This window comes from Sitophilus oryzae, unplaced genomic scaffold, assembly GCF_002938485.1.
Source record: "Sitophilus oryzae breed Bouriz unplaced genomic scaffold, Soryzae_2.0 scaffold_1576_pilon_pilon, whole genome shotgun sequence".
NCBI classification, from domain to species: domain Eukaryota; kingdom Metazoa; phylum Arthropoda; class Insecta; order Coleoptera; family Curculionidae; genus Sitophilus; species Sitophilus oryzae.
In genome coordinates this window covers 4,491,946-4,514,224 of record NW_022146254.1, presented here as the reverse complement: position 1 = coordinate 4,514,224, position 22,279 = coordinate 4,491,946, and the positions used below count along the sequence as shown (strand labels likewise).

The 22,279-nt window shown below is 33.3% G+C and overlaps 1 protein-coding gene across 3 annotated transcripts in view; it reads right to left on the bottom strand.

Annotated features, from left to right (window-relative positions):
• LOC115879398 overlaps positions 1–22,279 on the bottom strand; it is a 29,388-nt gene that overhangs the window by 543 nt on the left and 6,566 nt on the right. Inside the window, exon 2 of one of the 3 annotated variants that reach the window (XM_030896220.1) lies at positions 5,518–5,958. The exons of 1 other annotated variant lie outside the window; for it this stretch is intronic. In XM_030896220.1, coding sequence (XP_030752080.1) covers positions 5,585–5,958 — 374 coding nt within the window. In that variant the 3' untranslated portion in view covers positions 5,518–5,584. Of the gene's footprint in view, positions 1–5,517; positions 5,959–20,381; positions 20,861–22,279 lie in introns of those variants that run through there. One more of the 3 variants, XM_030896218.1, reaches the window with a different exon arrangement.

Below are 22,279 nucleotides of genomic sequence, written 5' to 3'. Positions count from 1 at the left end.
AAATGTATCCGCCACACTAGAAAAGAGCTTCAGTCCAATCAGCAAGTTTGTCAAGGATTCACGATATCCAGTTATCTCTTATCAATTATTTTAAATAATAAAGAGTATTTTTTAATGTAATCAAATATAAATGAATACATCGATAATGCTTCGGTAGATCTTATAAATGAGGAGTATGAGCAAATGAGGAATGAATTTAGAAAATCTACTCCTCAAATCTGCTATAGCTATCGTTGTGGTCTCCTCTAGCTAAAGCTTGATTTTTTGGTTGTTGAACATACATTTTGATATTATTGAATAATCTTCGTTAAAGGAGGTTATTGACTGAAACAGGAAGACAGCAAATTGCTTGACAAAACATACATTCAAATACCATTTAATAATTTATTTATTTATATTTATTATTTTATCTCAGGTGGAATAAACAAGTGGCAAAAAATTAAAAAGTTTTTTATAATTTTCCGGAAAATGTCAAGAAAAATTTTAAATTTTCAACAAATTTTTTTCGACAAAAAAAAATTCATAGGCGTGTTTATGGGGTCGAAATTTACTACCAGTCAAAATATCTGCACTTAATTCTGAGACACCCTGTATGCAGGGTGGGGCAGCTCTTTCTCCTCGGTTGATTATACGAAAACGAGAAGATGTAGAAACAAAATATTTTATGGATATATGTGTGAAGGCAATGTGCATAATATAAAGTTATTTTGAAATATACAGGGTATGTCAGAACTAAGATCCACACCAAAGTTATATATTTTTCTTATGGAACACCCGGTATTTTCTTTTATATTTGGATCCTTGGACACAAAATAAGGAATTTATTATAAGGGTTAAATTATGTTTACAAGCTTTGGTTTTTGAGATATTTAAAGCTATTTAAAAATGCATGCTATAATAAAAAAAAATTGTCAACGCCCTGTACATTGCTTTTCAGAATTAATTCTCGTGCTGACTTTTAGGCCAGAGAAATAAACTTTACTGAAAAATTTGATTGCTTCGTTTAATGTATACAGGGGTATCAAAAATTGCTTGTCTATTTTAAATATTTATTGTACATAAACACTTCGAAATTTCAACGGTCTTGACCCTATATTTTTTAAAATAAATCGAAGCAGATTCAAATTCTCTTTCAAACTATATTAGAGTTTCCTATACCTATCTAGCTCAGATTTTGAATAAAAAGCAATTTTTCTATAAAATGGCAACCAAGAGGGCTGATGTCTTCTTGGCAAATTTCTAGACTTTCTCTACTTTTTCTCTACTTTCTGACAGTTAGTAGCTATTTTCAAAATCGAAATTAGTTTATGGACGAGATTTGGTGTAATAGTATATGACATAAATTAGGATTGATTGATGTATTCAATTGTTTTTGGTTACTTCCTGTTTCACCGGAAATTACTACAACTTTTGATTTTTAAATGGTACCTCGGCTATTTTTTTACTTTATTCGATAGAAAATGACACTCTGAATAGAATGACATATCCTATGTCAACTTTTGACATTTTGGCTTAAAAACAAATCGGATTTTAAATTTCAATCTATAGAGTGCCACGGCTGTGTTAAAAACACTAATTTTTAATCAAGGAACCGTGGAAAAATAAATTTGACCGTCTAATGTTTATCGTGTGTTGTCCTGGCCGTTTAAAAGATGTCCAAATCGTATTTTTAATCATATCTCAATTTTTTTCAAATGGAACAAGGTTGACTCGTTAGCATATTTTTTTCGTTAGCATTTAGAAGACTGTTTTTACGAATAATTTTGAACCACACATTTCGAGTCAAATTGTCGTTATGAATCGCATGTTACAATGTCAAATAAACCATATGCGAAAATGTCAAAAGTTGACATATGATATGTCATTCTATTCAGAGTGTCATATTCTATCAAATAAAGTAAAAAAAATACTGAGGGTGTCATTTAAAAATCAAAAGTTGTAGTCATTTTCGGCAGTATATACCTAGCAGTTTACTTTTATTTAATTTACCCCTACAATAGTTTAATAAATAATATTTATTATTCTATCAAGATTATAGGATTAGAAAAAAGATTGGATTCACGGCAACCAACAAAAAGCAGGAATGGATGACACAGGAAATACTAGACCTCATGGATGACAGACGGAAGCAGAAGGCAAACCCGATAGAATACAAACGTTTAAACGGGATCATTAGGAAAAAGTGCCGGGAAGAGAAAGAGATCTGGATGTCAACAAAATGTCAAGAAATAGAGCAACTACAAGCAAAGTATGACACCTTCAATGTTCATAAAAAAGTGAAAGAATTTACAAACAGACACAGAAAACACCAAGAAACAATCCTAAGAAACGATAACAACGAGATAATTCTAGGAGTAAAGGCTAAGCTTGTGAGATGGAAAGAATATATCGAAACACTTTTTAATGATGACAGACCCTGTTCCCCACCACCGATAGATTACATACTGAATGAAAAGGCTCCAGCAATAACCAAAGACGAAGTTGTTCATGCAATGAAAGCGCAGAAAAGCGGAAAAGCTACCGGCCCCGCTAAAATAAACGTTGAAATACTTAAACTCATTGCAGATAACGAAAGCAGAAGTCTAGATTTGATAACAGCATTATCTAACAAATTATATAGCTGAAGCAAAATACCGTCAGATTGGCTTAAATCAACATTCGTAACCCTGCCAAAGAAACCCAACGCCTCACAATGTGATGACTATAGGATGATAAGTCTTATGTCCCATGTCCTCAAAACCTTTCTTAGAATCATCCACACTCGAATCTACAAGAAGTGCGAAAATCAGATGGACAACAGCCAGTTTGGCTTCAGAAACGGACTCGGAACGCGTGAAGCAATCTTCTCCCTAAATGTAATGACACAGAGGTGTAGAGACATGAATGTGAATGTATTTGCATGCTTCATAGACTATCGTAAGGCGTTCGACTATGTTAATCATCAGAAGATGATCAAAATTCTAAGAACAACCGGAGTTGACGAACAAGACCTACGTTTCATATCAGAACTTTATTGGCATGAAACGGCGGTAGTTGAGATGAAGCAGTCAACATCGGAAGATATACAAATCAGACGGCAGGGTTGCGTCTTGTCTCCGCTCCTGTTTAACCTGTACTCGGAGACTATATTTAGAGAAGCACTGGATCGAATCCAGGGCGGAATCAAGTTCATTGAAATCCCAATAAACAATTTCAGATATGCCGATGATACGGTTATAATAGCCAACGATATACAAGAACTGCAAAGCATTATAGATTCCGTAGTCCACTATAGTGAGATGTTTGGACTGCATCTCAATGTCTCCAAGACCAAACTATTGGTCTTTTCTAAGACTCCAATAATGCACACCTGCGTGTCAAGGGACAAACAATCGAACAAGTGACCTCAATAAAGTATTTAGGAGCTAACATCAATAGTCAGTGCGACCCGAAAAGAGAAATATTTTCAAGAATTGAGCAAGCGAGAAAAATCTTCGTGAGAATGAAATCATTTTTTACAAGAAGAGACCTCAGTGCGGATCTCAGAACTCGAATGGCCAGATGCTACGTCTTCTCTGTGTTACTCTATGGATGTGAGAGCTGGACACTGGATTCACAAATCGAGAAGAGAATAGAAGCCTTCGAAATGTATATATACAGACGGATGCTGCGAATCTCATGGGTACAAAGGATCACCAACAATGAAATACTCCAGCGCATGCAGAAACAAAAAGAGATACTGAACACCATCAAGGAAAAAAAAATGCAATACCTGGGTCATGTAATGAGAGGTGGTAGATACGAAATACTGCGCCTCATAATAGGCAAAGTGCAAGGGAAAAGATCAGTAGGAAGACGCCAGAACTCATGGCTAAAAGATTTGAGGAGATGGTTTGAACGCTCGTCTGCGGAAATCTTCCGGGCTGCAGTTTCCAGAGCCACAATTGCCATTTGGATCGCCAACCTTCGGCAGGAGAGGGCGTGATAAGAAGAAGAATTCTATCAAGAAAAACGAAGAAGTAGTTCTTTGATTTATTTTACGATTAGTTGTAGATTATATTGATTTTCTATAAAAGAGCCAATTACGGCAAATTCATTTTCTTCACTTCCAACGACAGGTTTCTGCTTAATAGATTTATAAACCACTCTAGCAGCTCTGCGAAATAAGGCAAGTAGTTTTTCAAAGGAACGCTCTGTCTCATATACAGGGCCCGGAAATAGTGCGTCGGGCATCTGTAGCTCCTAGAATAAAAAAACTTGAGAATTTTGTTTAAGTGCAAACCTAAAGTATGTACGAGGATGTATTTCAGGAAAATATTTTAACTTCTATAGGATGACTCAAAAAAGTGTGAGTGGATCGAGATTATTTTTTTTAATGGAACACCCTGTATATTATTGTATTTTTTGCTTCCTTTCAGATCACTTTACATAATTCTGAGATGTAAATATAATTCGATAACTTCAGATATATTAATAAATAAATAAAAAAAATATATTTTTCAACTTTCCTTAAAAAATTATTACAAATTTAATAGAACTCTCCGGAAATCAAAACTATAATAGATATTTACTTTAGATGGTTTATACTTGCTCTGCTATAAATATCGTAATCTTAAATCAGACAGGGTGTTCAAAATTCTACGCCAAACTTTCTAAAATATAAAATAAATTTTCTTTGTTTTTTTAAATGGAACATCCTGTATATCATTTTTTTACTAGATGGAGTTAAAAAATGAACATTTTTTGTATTTAAAGTATATCAAAATTTTTAATATTTTTGCAGATACACGCATTATTATTCCATATAGCATATAGCTCTTGCAATGGTAGGTTAGGTTAGGTTGCTGGGGTTTGGAATTTTGTTTCATCCCTCACTTGGAGGCCTTGGGCCTATTGCGATACCCCTGTATTGTTGTACCAAACCTTCCTCTCATTCTTTCTTTACGTTAAAGCACTTCCATCTCTTTACAAAGTTCTCGATGTCGCTGATGTTGGCTTCTGCTGCTTCCTCTAGTCCCTCCAAAAAACCTTACCATAAAATTTTAAAGCGTCGGTATTCCAGTGCCGGACAGTGGCACAGCAGGTGATCTATGGTTTCTTCTTCCTCTCCGCATTCTCTGCAGTAGTCGTCGTCGGAAACTTTCCATCTCACGAGGTTTACCCCCGTGGGACAGGTTCCAGTGACGACACCTACAATTATGAGTACTACGTTCTTTTTGTGTTCTAGTAGTTGTTTTGTCTTTTTGCTATCTACCAGTGGCCATAGTCTTCGAGCTGTAGTGCAGTTCTCACGGTCTTGCAATGGTAAAATATGAGAGAAAAATCATTTGTATTTATAATAATTTTTTTAAAAAAGGCTGACAAACTATATTTTTTCAGCCTATTTTATATATTTTTTTAAACAACACCACTGGATTTAGCTTAGAGATATACCTATGATTTTGAATAATTTATTTTTGAAAACTTACTACTAAAACTAAACAAGGGGGTTGAGAGAAGAATATTGAAATTATTTAACTAGAAATAAAAATCACTCCCTTTAAATTCATCATTATATATTTATCAAATAAACAATAACATAATAAATGGTAACCAGCATAATAATCTAAGACAAAAATCCTGTTATCTGATCAGTTAGAATGCGAGCGGTAACACGATGAATCCAAAACTTCAAGAATTTTCTGATCCACAACAAACAGGGTTCAGCATGATTCAGAATTATGTCAATGTGATCGTATATTGCGGAAAGGTATTCGTGGTCGATTTTTTTCAGAATAGTAGTCAAACCCCTAGAAACTCTCTTGCCCTTATCAGCACTGTATTTGTCCGCCATCGCGGAAATGGCGGGGATGAATGATGTGAGGTCCAGCAGCCTCCTATCAGCCTTTACGATTTCGCTCAAAACGTATTTGCACGACGGGTCGGACACGTCAAGTTTTTCGATTTGGTAGTTGGCAGTCACTGGATTCACTACGTTCACTAAAACAGAAAGGAATAAAATTAGAAAAATATTATTTAAATTATTATAATTTATATAATTAAGAGTTAAAACAACTAAATATTATACTATATTATATTAAACTGGTTGAAACAAATTCTGATCAACTTTTTTACCTTTTGGTTAAGTTTTGATTCCTTGTGTCGTGATTATAAGTCACACGTTAACTTGCACTAGAACACTTAAAGCAACAATAAAAAACGCATTTTTTTTAATATGAGTCGATCAAAATTTGTTTCCATTTTACCAAAGAAATAATAAAAATAATCACAGCCTATTTATTAGACAGCCAGTCGATCGCCATAGTTTTTGGGTATCAGCGCTTCACCACCGCATCTGTTCACTTATACATGCAGGCAGTCCATAAAATAATATTGAAATAGTGGCTTTGTCATAATATTTAAGTATTTTAGTTTTTTGCTAGTGCAGTTATCGAAACTATAAAACACTCAGGAACGAGATTTGTGTAAAGGTGCCATTACACGGCGTGTAGCTTGCGCCGAGCCAAGACGCGCCAATGCGTATTTTCCATAGGTATTTTCGCACTTGCGATCTCACGGTCGACCGAGAGACAGAGACAAAAATACATTATATAACTTTTTAACATAGACTATCGGTTTAAATTGGGCTTAAATTCATACAGTCAAATAATTTATTCCGCAACTTTATTTTCAGTGCAGTTTATTAAGATAACAATATGGAAAGCAAAATCATCTGGTTAAATTAAATTAAATAAGATAATAATACTTTTTTTTAACTAGGGTTATTTATGTTCAAAAGTTAAATAATATTTTTTTGCCTTATTTATGAAAATATAATTAGAGTAGATCATAATTTCAGAAAGCCCATAACGAGGCAAATAATATAAAAAAATAATATACTGGGTGTCTCGTTTAAAAAATAGAAGTCAGATTTCGAAAATCAGAACCATCAGCGAAACTAGTTAACATCACTGGATTCTACGTAAAAAACTAAACGAGACTGAGTTTTCACCTTTTCGATAAGTTATAAGAAAACCGATATACGATATCGTATATCGATTATACGGAATCAAAAAATGGCAACATTTTAAAGTATCAATTAAAAAAAAATACATATAAATTAAAGTTTAGTCTATAGTTTGGATGTATTCTCACGCAGGCGTCGTATATTTCATTTCTATTTTTATGTGCATTATTTCTGGGGTTCCAAGTTATTTGTTCTTTTTCATATAGGGGTAAAAACTCAGATATAGTCTCGTTCGACCAAGACATGTTGTCTGAAAATATGTAAAATATCAATTATTCTTCAAATCTCCGTTTTTCCATAGATATGGTAGGTTACATAATCAAATGTATCACAAAACTACTTGTGTACAAAGTAAACAATTTTTAGTCGTACCGGTTAATACCTGGCCGGCTATAAATCAGTTTATTTATGATTGAACTAATCGCACTGAGGGGTAAATTGGTACCTATAATATATTGTAATAATCATCGGCAATTACCACCGCTCAAATTACCGCCAATAAATTAGTATAGCTATACAAATTTTAAAAAGCATAATTGCACAAAACTTTATGAATTAATATTTCTATAGCTGCTGTAAAATTTAGAAGTATAAATTAAGTATCAAATACAATAATTATTACACATACATAAATCACCTCAGCAAAATGTATATAGTGCTTCTCACCCTCCCAGTAATAGTCAACATTTTTGACATGTTCTACACCCTTCGGGGTATTTGTATGTAACTTATATTATTATACTTAAAACTAAAAAACTAAATCTATCTATACGAGTATATCCTTTATACAGCATTTAGAATAAATAATAATTTTAAACAATAACATGGTAGATTATATTGATATACCCTGTATTTATCAGTAATTTTTATACTAAATTAATATGACATTTATAGATTTTTTAAGCTAATATCAAATTATGGATGTTTGCATTAAATAAATGGAGTTATTTAAATAAATTATGTAACAAATAAAATTAACTGAATTTAAAAGAATTACTGGTGAAGACCTTGCACGGCGCGTTTGCTTTGAAATTTACCGCCAGTCGACGGGAAGGACGCGCCGACCGAAGATCGTCGCACCAAGCCAATCACACGGAGTACGGCGCGAAATTTTTTGTTTCAGGCTCGGCGAACCACGCGCCGTGTAACGGCACCTTAACGCTGTTTCGAGTAGTAAAAATTAAGTAAAAAGGAATTCGAACTAGGCGTCGTGTTGTGTTGTGACAATTTCAAATGTTAATAAAATTGCCAACAAATGTTAACGCATAAAGAAGAGCATAATTAGGGCGTTGTTGGGTGCAATAACATTCAATAACTCAACTTTCCCGGATATTCAACTATCCCGAAACAACATTTTATTGCTTCATAGTTTCTCACACCGATTTGATCAAAAGGAAAAATGGCTTTGAGCAGTTCGACGAAACAAGTGAGTAAACAAAGTACTCGTTACACAATAAAAAAAATTAAATAGACAGATACTCTGAGAGGATAAAATTATCTTTACTTATTTTTATCTGCAGGATGTGCTGCCAAAGTTTCCGGAATACAGTTCGGACCACCCTGTATATAGTTTGACTTAATAGAAAATTCTAGTTTCGAAGATATAACAAAAATCAGATCATTTGTAGAAAGGTACGCAGAGTTCCTTGTAAATGATGTAAATCATTTTTTGATTTGTTTAGTTTACTTTTGTAAAATGCCATTAATCTTAAAATTCACGAACAAAAACTTTGCATAGATTTTTACTCGTGCAGAGTACCCAAGGAGACGCCACTGTGCTAATTCTTAGCAGAAATAAAGTGCAGATGCATATAATATGTTAGTGCGAGACTCTGGATCGCAAGCGACACTTTTTCTTTGAGAAAACAAGGCTAGAACCACAGAATATCTAGCTACGCAACCGAAGACTCGTTACATGTATAAAATTGTAGGTAGCAAAAGGAGACAGGCCTGTGGACAGGCTTTAAAAGTCTGTCTCCAAATCAGATATTTTGATGTGGTAGTTTCGCTACTACATAATAGAGGGCAATACATTTAAAAGAAAACAGTTTTCTACAAACAAAATTTAAAAGAATTTTGTGCAGTGTTGCCATTGTGTAATTCATATCGTAATACTTCCTGATAAAGCCTACCTTCAAATTTGCTACATTATTTAAACATATTAAAATAGATCAGAGCTGTTTTTTTTCAGTTTACCATGTTAGTTGGAATTAAATCTTATGAGCTAAATTACAATCACTTCCTGACGTTTGATTGTATAATTGAATCCTGAATTTTCATTGTAATTCGGCGACAATATAATAAGTATTGTTCTACTATTATGATACCACTTCCTGACGTTCGATTGTGTTCATACCAAGTTCATATTGTATAATCGGGAAAAAAACGGCGTTAGCGATAGCTATGAAATGAATAGCACTGTCATTTTATATGTAAATTTATATGGGAAATGTCATCGATCGTCCTTTTCCAGCCAACTGGACGCCGTTTTTTACAGAAGCATATCAAGTGATACCATAATATAGTACTATATTACGATACATGGCGTTCGATTGGGCTTAAACTTGGTATACTATATCTTCAGTGACATTGTGATATCATGGTACCATGGAGCATATAAAGTGGTACCTTCTATAGTACCATATTTGATGACATAGCAATATTAGGTACATGGCGGCAATAGGGCTTAAACTTGGTATACTACGTATTTTCGGTGACATTGTAATATGATGGTACTATGATGCATATCATCTGGTACCATAATATAGTACCATATTATGTACATGGCGTTCGCTTGGGCTTAAATTTGGGATACTACGTATCTTCGGTGATATTGTAATATTATGGTACCATGGAGCATAATAAGAGGTACCATAATATAGTACCATATTACGATACCATTTCCTGGCGTTCGATTGGACTTAAATTTGTTATGCTACGTATCTTCGGTTACATTGTAATATGATGGTACTATGATGCATATAAAGTGGTACCTTAATATAGTACCATATTTCAATACCATTTCCTGGCGTTCGATTGAGCTCATATTTGATATATACTTGCGTATTTTTGATGACATTGCATTATTATGGTACCATGAAGCATATCAACTGGTACCATAATATAGTACTACCTATATTACGTACATGGCGTTCGATTGGGCTTAAACTTGCGATACTACGTATTTTCGGTGACATTGTAATATGATGGTACTATGATGCATATAAAGTGGTACCTTAATATAGTACCATATTACGATACCATTTCCTGGCGTTCTATTGGGCTCAAACTTGGTAAACTACGTATCTTCGGTTACATTGTAATATGATTGAACTATGATGTATATAAAGTGGTACCTTAATATAGTACCATATTACGATACCACTTTATGGCGTTCGATTGTTCTTAAATTTGGTATACTACGGATCTTCGGTGACATTACAATATTATGATACCTTAAAGTATATCGAGTGGTACCATAATATAGTACACTATTATGATATCATTTCCTGGAGTTCGATTGGGCCCAAATATGGTATACTTGCGTTTCTTTATAAAGATTTGTTTAATTAATAATTTTAATTTATTTGACGAATTTTAATTTATTGTTCGATGTCGTGACAGCAACTTTTATGCCGAACTAATATATTATTAATGGGCTCTTTCACTATATTTTGGAATTAGCATAATTGAATAAAACAATTAATTCTAGAATTTTCTGCTATCTCACTTTCGAAAAATTTGAAGTCGTTCTTAAGAAAATAAATAAAAACCAAAAAGCCCAGAATAAAAATCCGCACTTTATTTTTAATACGTTACACCTGGCATGTTGAAAAGCGGCAACAGAGCCGCGGCCGGGCCACCATGCTGGCCCATCACCACCTCCACACAAGGCCATTCAACCTTTTCCAATATGGCGGAGATAGAAGTGCTTTATTTGGCGCGTATTTTAAAACCTGCTTTGTTTCCAAATAGACATTTTTCACACAAATGTCGGGTTAGATTACGTAATGTTTCACTAATTTTTTAATTTACAGGGAGTCTAAAGTTCTCCACATAAGTATGGAATTTTTTGTATTATTACTTTTATGAAAACATCAGTTAGTTACTTTTTATAAAAAGGTCTGCTTTCTCAGAAAATAAGTAGTGTTAAAATATTCAAACTTGAAGTAGCATATATAGGGTGTTAAAAATCATCGGAAAAAGAAATAACCCGAAATATATATATATGACAGAAAATAGCAATATAAACTAAATATTCAATTGCAAACACTTACCTACCATAGTTTAGAATTTACTGAACGTTTGATAAATATATACTATTATGGACAGTATAGGAAGTTACTTGTCTTAGTAAAAGCCTTGGTAAATGCTCTTCGAATTATAAACTACACTGGCTTGGGTCAAAAAATATGGAATATTTTTTCTATGTTTTGCAGCATTACACAAATGGGAATAAATTTAAACTATAATAGGTGAGGATAAATTAAAAATATAATATGTGTTTCAAGATTTTATGTAGAAAAAAAACTAAATACCTTTTTGGGGGTTTGTAAGTAAAACTTACGCTTAGCTTAGTTTTCTTTACCCTTTCTCTTTACATAGGGTATTGTCTTTGTGGTAAAGACGTCATTCCTTTTTTTGCATAGTTCTTCAATAAAATATATTTGATATTCTGAACAAGATGGATTTAATAATAAATTCTGACGTATGTGAGGGGTAATTGTGACCTAAAAAAAGACTTACATCCAGGCCATTTATATTTTCAAATGTCAATGTTGTCAATATCTTTCTGCGATCTTTTTTATGTAAAAAGCTTGATTCTTCTTCCAATATTTTACTTATAGTGAGGTAAATGTAAGCAGTAGCCATAACTACATCCTCACTAGGGTAACAGAGGCTTTGGCCTTTGACCTTTTTGAGGCATATTTAATGCACTTCTTACCCGAGAACTACTATTAGGAGTGAAATTATCTCTTTTAATAGCTGTCAACCATTTTTTCCGAAGCTCGTCATTTTTGGGGAATATAAAAGCAGAAACCTTGGGACCCCCTCTATAATTCCCGTTACAATTTGGAACAGAGCATGTAAAAGGCATGCTACAATAAAATGTTAATACCTACCCTTTAATACCTATCTTTTGATTATTGTAAGTAACCATTACAAAGTACTATGCAGACTGGCGGCGAAGGCTCTTTACTCATTTAGGTGTAATATCTTGATAAATACTTCGCTAGTTCTTACCTTAAAATAACTAATAATAGAGGAGTACGAGAAGCACAAAAGTTTGAAGTTCTCTATGTGGAATGTCTGGTTTGGATTTTTATTACACTGTTATTTTATCACAATTTTCTGATCACACCATGCACTGAACACTAAGAACTAAACAAACGTGTTGCAGAAGCACAACAAACTAGAGATAATTAATGATTTCTTGTATGCAATCGGAACGAGAAACCACGACCGGCTTTTCAGGTTAAAGGTAACAATTTAATAATGCGCTGCCTTCGCCGCCATATTTGCCTTGCCCATATCATGTTGATTGGCCTTGAGTTGAAGTGGTGCTGGTCAAATCAAATCGCAATGTTGCCAGTTGTTGGCTGGCGCACGAGCACGGTTCTGGAATGTGATTGGGTGTATTTTTCATACGTCATCAATTGGCGCTTTAAAGTTATTTCAAATTAAAGCAATTTTGAGGGCCTATAAAAAAATTATTCAATGTCGTGGAACTATTTTTTTTTTGGATAAATATACTGAAAATAGTCTTCTATTTCAGATTTTGTCCTTGAATTGGGTATTTTATTTTTTGTGAAAGAGCCCATTGTACCTGTGTCACTTTTTAAAATCTACCTAGGTCTATATAAATAACGTGGCAAACGGAAGAAATTTGTTATAATAGTATTTTTTAGTCAGTTAACATTTTTTGTACTGCATTTTAATAAATTATTTCCATTTATTAAACTTATATTTCATTACTAACGTTCCAGCATTAATAAATATCACTATCAATCGCCCTGTATATTATTAATTTTTAAGGTAATTAAAGGTATTTTCTTAGTTAACATCGTAAGGTAGTGTATATTAAAAATGTATATGTTTTGTAATAATATACTTAAAACTATTTTAATAGCCAAAGGAATAATTAATATAAGTGTATCTGACAAGAAAAGAAGAATAGAAAGAAACACATACTGCATTATACACAATAAAAAGAATGGGATGCCAATTCAAGTCTTTTTGAATCTGGCAACTGTGCATATTTAGCCAAGCTATAAGGCCGTCGACGAGCCGTCGATCCAAAACCGAAAGTTCAAAATTTCTAATTATATTCTGATTATGATATTGTCGCGCCATCTAGTATTCTATTTGTGCAATTTTAGCTCTTTCATTTCGAGTATTTTTCTGTTGCGTAGCTAGATATATTGTTGATAACCGAAGGAACTATGCTCCCATCCTATCAAGGACCTGCATAAATTGGTGCAGGGTACAAGGATAGGAGAATGGGTGCAGATATATGGATTATGGAGTAGGTCTTCATGTTGCTAATTTGGGATACTATAACTGATGCACATTTGGAATACTCCAAATTATGTTCATCTTGCTGCTTTTCGATACTATAATGTATATAAGTTTCTTTGGCACGCACTGTAGCTCAACCTGCTTGGTGGATTTTAACGTATAAGATGTCTGGTGTCGATAAATTTGTCTTAATCTGGTCTTAGTAGCCAACAGAAGCAAAAATCAGAAGACAAGAACAAATAGTGATTCTAATGCAAGCTAAATTATTTCGATCTCCTCAGAACTCTTTCCAGAATTTGATTTGAGAACCAGATTTGAACAGAGAGCCAGAAGAGACTGTAGCTTTGTTCAGGTTCTTGTTATTTCCGATTTTGAACCGTCCTAGAACTCTGTAGCGCATGCGCAAATGAAATATGCTTTTTATATTTCCTTCTGCACTTGCGTATCACTGTTATAGGACGGTTCAGAATCGGCAATAAGAAAAACCGAAAGTAAACTATTATTGTGCTATTATGCCTTTTTTCAGCGAAGGAAAGGTACAAGGCGAGAATAGTGGAATCAATGACTCACATCCGAATCTTTAATGCACTCTATGTCGGATATGACGCCAGAATATATGTGTGCGACTTACTGTAAATTTTCTACCTAATTTTCTCTTTTAATAAATATTTGGATACTTTTTTAACAATGTTTTATTTATCTTTTTAATATAAACAACATATCTGCTGCTATTTTGGTGGTATTTCAAATTATCTGCATGTTACGTCGACAGAGATTTTTTGCACTTTTTTTTCATGAGTGAAAGGTGAAAGGAGTGAAAGAAATAAGAAGAATCACCTTATGGAACTTTATTTGATAAAGTGGTCAAAATAAGGGTTCACTAAACGACTAGTGGTCCTAATGAGCAATAAACGATCGAACTGAACTTAGGGTTATAGGAACATATATAGTACAAGGAAAAGAGTAGTTGCACTCTCCCAAATATTTTCTGCCATTTTTTACAATCTGTCGAATATTGGCAGATTACAGAGCATTTCAGTTGAGTTCCGTCCGTCGCCCTGCGAGGTTCGAGCGTTGTGTCCCAGCACAGAGACGAATTGACAAAAAATGTGTGCCTTACTGTGTGCTGCTATTTGTTGTAGTAATAATTAAAAAAATTGTGCTTTGACTTTTTTTTGAGAGTCATTTGTGATCATGTTTGTGTTCAGGTTAATTTTCTCATAAATGATTACTACTTAATAATTTGATATTATTTTCATTTAAACCTCAATTTTTTATCGATTTTACTTTTGACAACCATCCCTTAGTGTTTAACAAGCTTCACCACCATTGAACAAAAATTTGCTAGTACCGAAAGTACCGAAAAAAAACTGGAAATCCCGGTTCCTTATAGGCATGGTACCGAAATTACCGGTTCCGGAAACGCTATAACGTACCATAACCGTGAATCGCCCTATACAGGATGAGTCTTAAATAAGTGCAAATATTTTTAGGGATATTTTGGTCCCAGAAATACGAGGATCTTTCTGCGCATTTTTTTTGAAAAAAGAAAATCTGGAAATTTTTTTAGTTATAAAACATAATTCCTTGATAATATGATAACTAGGGTTCAGAACCGGAAATTGACTAACTCGAAATTATTAATTCCCGGTTCTTTCGGTACCTTCGGAACTCGGTAACAATAACTAAAAAATTATTCTTTTATTACGTGAGAAAGTAGTGATGCTATTTCTCAGTGTTCTTGCTTCTTTTCTCTTTTGAAATTTCTGTAATATTTATTAGCAATTATTAAAGTTTAAATATGTTATTTTATTATTTAGTACAATGTGTTGTTCAATGTATTAGTTATTCAATGAAAATCACCTAACCAATATATTACTACAAAACAAACACATATTAATGTTAAAATTAAACTTGTTTTAAATTAAAAACAAGTTGTAGAAAATCTTTGAAATAGATAATAATATAAAAATATGTCATTATCTATTTTTTCTGCATTTCTTCCCACCAGAAGATTTTCAGATACAGAAAAATTGTTACTTACACGAAATGTGAAAATATTTTGTTTTAAAGCAAATTTTTACTCGATGATCAATGTTTTTTTATTTTATTTTATTGTGAACTCATATTTTCCTAAATACATCTCTGTGAAACTATGGCGAGTGCCACGACTATACTTTGCCTAGTTATAGACCACGACTATACAGCTACGTCAGTGGTCACGGGACGCGAGAACAAGGTCATATAAAGTGGCAGAAAAAGAACAAAGGATTTGACAAGGAGTAAAGCTACTAGTTTCCTTATACCATTGTTATACATAAACTGAAGTGGGTTAAGAAAAAGTGGTTACCCTGGTGGTAGCATGCGCCTTCAAAAATCGCATATTTATCTATCTCTTTTTATTTCCTGTTCTAAAAATATTTAGCGCTTCTTTCAAATGTAGAACTTTTGCCACAGCCACATTTTGCCACAGCTCTCTTTGTTGTCGTTCCCTCTTTGATGACCACTTTTCCAGTGGCGTATTCAGGATTCATGCCTGGGGGGGGTCAATAACTCAATATTATACCTAAATATATGTTTTGAAGTGAAATGAACAAAATTCTTACAGCTTTAATGTATATTAATAAATAATATTTTTTTGCCTTTAGCTGTGTATTTTTTCTAATTTCGAAAAATCGAAAGTAGAGAAAAAAAAATAAAAAGTAAAAAGAAAATTGTTTTGCTTGTCGTAAAGGGGGGAGGGATTGGTTAAGCTAAAGAGCTTAAGAGCTTGGTTAGCTCCACTCCCACAGCCGGTTTCTGGGCCTATCCTTCATCAGGTGGGCTGTCCAGTGGCTGGTTCTCACCGATACGGTAAGTAAAACTTTTTCAATATCAACAGGCGATGTCGTAAAGAGTCGGTGAGATATTAGTGCATCTCCCGTCATATCAATATATGTTTTTTATATTAACAAGTAAGTACCTACCTAATTACAGCTAGGTACTATGGTAAATAATAGATATAAATAAATACAAAATATTTTTTTTAGCAAAATGGTTTAATAAGTAACATTACATCACAAAAGAGCATAAAATAATCATTAACACAAAGAATTAACCAAAAATTAAAGAAACAAATAACAAAAAAGAAGAAACAAACAAAACGCCAAGTGAATAAAGAAAAAACGCAGATACAAATAAAATTAAATAACAATATCCAGCTTTCTGGCTTTTGGCCTGCATTTCATTAAGTACCTCTTCTGTACTACCAGATATTTCTGGATACATATACAAAAGGGACAAGCCATTTATTCTGTCCTCACTTACTGTGTTACGTAGGTAGGATTTTAACAATTTTAGGGTTGAAAATTGGTAAAGTTAAAGTAAAGTAAAAAATCTTAGGTAGGTACAAAAAACGGTAAACACATTAAGAATAAGATGAATAGGGAGATGTAAGAGTATTCCCTATTATAATTATACGCCTATACAACAATATAAAAAAAAATAAAAATAAAAATCTACCTATAATGGTAAATTACATTATAGTTTTTGTGAATATGTAATGGGAAAATATAAATTGGACCGGCGCGGCACGCGTCGTGTCTGGAGGGGGCAATTGCCCCCTTTGCCCCCCCCCCTGGATACGCCACTGCACTTTTCAATACACGAAGATAATTCTCCTTACCTTTACCCTCCATATTTCTGAAGCTATTCGTAAAATAATTTTTCAAAGTGGTTTTAAACAAGTTAAATGGGAAAAAATTGTAAAGGAATTTATCAAATATATGACTTAAAGTTAATATTGATTATGATTATTTCAAAGAACATAGAAGGGTTTTTTGTTTACAGCCAAATGCAAATTAATTTACCATGAATAAATACTAATACAATCACTGTCTGGAAGTACAAAGCGGCCGAAAACAATTGTTCCACCATCAAATTAGAAAATCCTTTGAGCTATGTGACTGGATAATAATATTAATATATTCCTGCTTCCTACCTACTATCGACAGTAATGCAACGTCAAAGCAAATTTTCGAGGCAAATGTCATGTTTGTCAATATTAAAGTTATGGCTAGGACAGCATCCAATTAAATTTAAGGATTGATTATAATTAAGTTTTGCCAAATTGTTATTGTCTTGCAGAACAGTAACTTCAGTCGTATATATTTTAAGAATATTATTTTTTAATTTTTTTTTTAATTTATTTAAATATCATACTCCTCCAACTGGCGAAAAACTGAGAAGTTTTTTTAAGATATAGTTCATTGATATGACAAGTACACTTGCAACGTATGAGTGAAGAAAGACATGTTAAAAATGCATGCAAAGCAAATAAAAAATGAGGCGGGCTAAGAACATTTTTATATAAACTAGTATTCACAAGTCACAATACTGGTTAAACGAAGCGAAAGCGTTATCAGTCAACAGAAATCAGTAGCAGAAATTTGTGAAAAAAATAAATAAATCATATCAATTACTGAGTAATAGAAGGGATCAAAAACTATATTAATTATAGTTGTACCCTTCCTTAAATACTTATACAGGGTGTCCCAGAAATAAGTGCAAGTATTTTAACTGGTAGTATAATTCAACCCCGGAAACACGCCTATGAGTTTCGAAATTTTCTGAAAAATTTTTTGGAATTTTTTTTAGTTTTTAATTAAAAAAACATAATTTTTTGATAATATGGCAACATAGGTATTAGATTAAATTTACAACAAAGAAAATCCAGAACAGATCCAGTGGTTTTCAAAATTTTAGCAAAATTTTTTTTTTGAAATTTTTAAAGTAAAATAACTCCGTTATTTTGAACTTATTTGAAAAGCGATAAAGAGAAAATATGTTTCTTTTATTGAGATCCACCACCCTTAAAATACTTGCACTTATTTCTGGGACACCCTGTATATTTATTAAGTGGTTCTTAGATATAAAATGAGTTCTCTAGTATATTGTTATGATTTTTGAAAAAGTAACACAAGATATTTAGGATATCCTAACTGTAAACCGATGATCAGGGCAGGCGGAAGGGCCGGGCGACCCGGGCGACCGCCCGGGGCCCCGAATGTGAGGGGCGCCATGCCAGCAACTAAAATATTTAAAATAAAATGTTCGTGGTATTTTACTTATAACTAAAAAGCTATCAACTTTTTGTAAATAACCCTTCTTTCTATAATTCTTGTTTTTATAAAATTTCTCTAAACAAACTGTTTGGGGTCAAGAGCCAGCAAATTTGACAGTTTTAGACTGCTTGTTGCTCAGAATGCACTTTGTCTACTACCCACACCCTTTATTTGTTAATGGCTGATCTGCCCTAAAATTATATGAGACAAATATTCATTCGCAAGAAGCTAAATAGGATCCCGATATCCTAATTATCAAAAAAAAACTTGTAAGTTTGCCTCATTAATGTAATGTATCAAACAGTAGTAGGAAAAATATCAATTTTTTGGTGATTTTGATTGTTCTTGATTGAATAGTAGTAATACATGGTAAATGGTAGCAGAATCGTAGAAATTTCTCATTAAAGCAAGACAAATATGCATCTCAAATCTGAAACACTGGCTGATCCTCATTTTGAAGCCGACAGAACTGTATCTGATCATATCTATACTGATTCTGCACGAAATAATTGATTGTGAAAAAGAAAAGAAATTTTTCTTAAATCCTTATAGAAAAATAATGCTATTGCTTGCAACTAAATAGTAATGTTTTCAAAGATCACTTATACTTATCATTTATATACCGGGTGCGTCTCAAAACTGGCTCACTCCTATAACTTGTTTATTTTTTCAGATGAAAAAACGAGATTTGGTATGTTAGTATACGACATAAATTAGGATTAATTGACGTATTCAATTGTTTTTTATTACTTCCTCTTTCACCGGAAATTAATAAAACTTTTGATTTTTAAATGTCAGCCTCGGTATATTTCTACTTTATACGATAGAAAATGGCAATCTGAATAGAATGACATATCATATGTCAACTTTTGACATTTTCGCATATGGATTATTTGAAATTGTAATATACGGTTCATAACGACAATTTGACTCGAAATATCAAGTGTGTGGTACAAAATTATTGGTAAAAAAATATTTTTCCAAATATGCAAATGAGCCACTTGTTCCATTTGAAAAATTGGCATATGATTAAAAATACGATTTGGGCGTTTTTAACCGACCAGGACAAGACACGAAAAACATTAGACGATCAAATCTATTTTTCCAAGGCTCCTTGTTTAAAAATTAGTGTTTTTAACACAGCCATGGCACTCTAGATTGCAATTTAAAATAGGATTTTTTAAGCAAAAATGTCACAAGTTGACATATGATATGTCATTCTACTCAGAGTGTCATTTACTATCAAATAAACCAGAAATATGCTGACGGTGCCAATTAAAAATCAATAGTCTTTCGTTGAAACAGGAAGTGACCAAAAACAATTGAATACGTCAATCAATCCTAATTTATGTCATATTCTAACATACCAAATTTCGTTTTTTATCTAAAAAAATAAACTTTCAAGATGCACCCGGTATAGAAAAAACAACCGGCGCGGACTAAGATTGAACGAAGAGAAGAATTTTGAAGTACCTTTAAGTGAAATTTTATTGTTAAAATAGCATAAATGTGCTTAGTTGTTATGGTAACATGTTAACTATTGGGGGGGGGGGGGCGCCAGGTAGGGTATTCGCCCGGTCTCAATATTTCCCTTCCGCCGGCCCTGCCGATGATACATATGCCACTTTAAGTCGATGATAATATGAATTCCACTTCTTAAAATAGATATGTACGTTACTAAATAAAATAACAAAATTAAAAGAGACTTTATAAGATGGCTTAAAAACGCACGTATAGACCCCTCATACCACTAAGAAAAACTAATAATTTTGAATTGCTAATAGTATATTTAATACCAATAACGTTAGATACAATCCTGATTTATGAGGGTACAACAAAAACATTGATTAAGAAAAGAATTCTTCTATTTGTTCATAAAATATTTTAGATATTACATTATTTTTAAGATAAAGGCGATACCCCTGCAGCCAATACAAGCACTGGGGAAGTTCGTGGAATATCGCCGCTATGTGCTGAAACATTCTCGTTGTCTTGGCATGTTCCATAATCGATACCATCAGACTAACGCCTTTGCCTCCAACCACCTTGTATAGCAAACCAAGTTGACGTTTGTGTCTGCGAGGGATTACCGCTGGATCGTATTTTTTCATAAAGGCCAGCGCTTGTGGAAATATGGCGGAAGCACCGATGTATTCGCTGTCAATTTTGATAAGTTCGGCAACGATTAACTTGCACGATGGTTCGGTGAAATCGAAGAAGGGCAGGTTGTAATAGGTGAGGGCATGGCAAGAAGCTAAAAATAAAAAATATGTGTTAGTAACAATTCTGTTAAAGGAATACTACATCAAACAGTTTCTAGCTCTTTATTTTCCGTCTTTTAACATCAGTTTCAATTTGAACGTGTGATGATATTTTAAACGTCTGGGTATTTAGCCACTGAAATAAAAATCTAACAAATAACATGATATATTTTGAAAAATACAACCGGATTATATGTTATATGTCAGAACATCAGCGGGTTAAGTAGATGTATCTGTGGGAAAATGCCGAAGTTAAGCGATGTTAGAAGATGCGGGTGGATGGATGGGTAACAGTTCCAAAACTCGGTCGTGCTGCTGTTCCATGGCAAGAGCATAGTAGATATTTACGATACAAGTGAGTTAACAGCATCATTAAGATACGCGTGTGAAAGTTGCACAACGAGTGCGTAGCACGAGTTGTGTACCACACAAGTATCTTAATGGAGTTAACTCGCGTGAATTTTAAAGATTATTGTACTTAACTATATACCTATCCTAAAAAGCAATTACCTTAATATCTTTGTTCAAATAACACCATGCATGGCAATGTCAATATGACAGTGAATAATATTGATGTCAATAGTTTAAAAAATGAGCGATTCGGAAAGTATTCCCTCTGACATTGAAGAAGAGGCATTCAGAGCCATTTCTGGATTGCTTCCAGCAAGATCGAAACAGAAGTATGAATATACATACTCTAAATATGAAAAATGGTGCACCGAAAAAAAGTACATAACTATGGAAATGAAAAGGTACTCATATACAACATATTTTTCCAATTTAGTGCAAAATAAATGTTTTACAAAATATTTTTTTCTCTTTGCTAGTCATCTAAACAAGGAGTGCAGTAATGAAAATGCGTGAGTTAGGAAGCTCTTAACTCACTCAAAATGCGCGAGTTAAGAGCTTCTTAACTCACTGACGTAGATAAAATCTATTGACACACACTGCTCATTCCCGCCCCGTCGATTCGAGGCCTGATGAGATCGGATACCTCGAGCACAGAATATCTAGCTTCGCAAGCTAGATATTTTATGCCTCGAGTACCAGAGTCGTCATTTAGACACTCGCCAAGTCGATAAAACATTGACCATGCTATGGCTGAGAACCGCGGTGTTAAGGTTTATGTAGTAAAAAATATAGGATATTGTTAATTGTTCAGTTGTCAAGTAGACAGATTTTGGGTTTAAGAATGTTATAATTTCTCTTTTGGTAATATATGTTCAATGTTCCAAAATAAATAAGTTGAGCACAAGCAAGTCTGTATTTATCTCAGCACTAGTAAGAGTTACTAGGTTATGGGCCCAGAATAGCTCACAATTCCAGAGAATAGTATTTCCAGTAATATCAGTTTGTATTTCCTGTAATAGCAGTTTAGTAAGCTTCAGTGCTTAATTTACCGCACTTAGTAT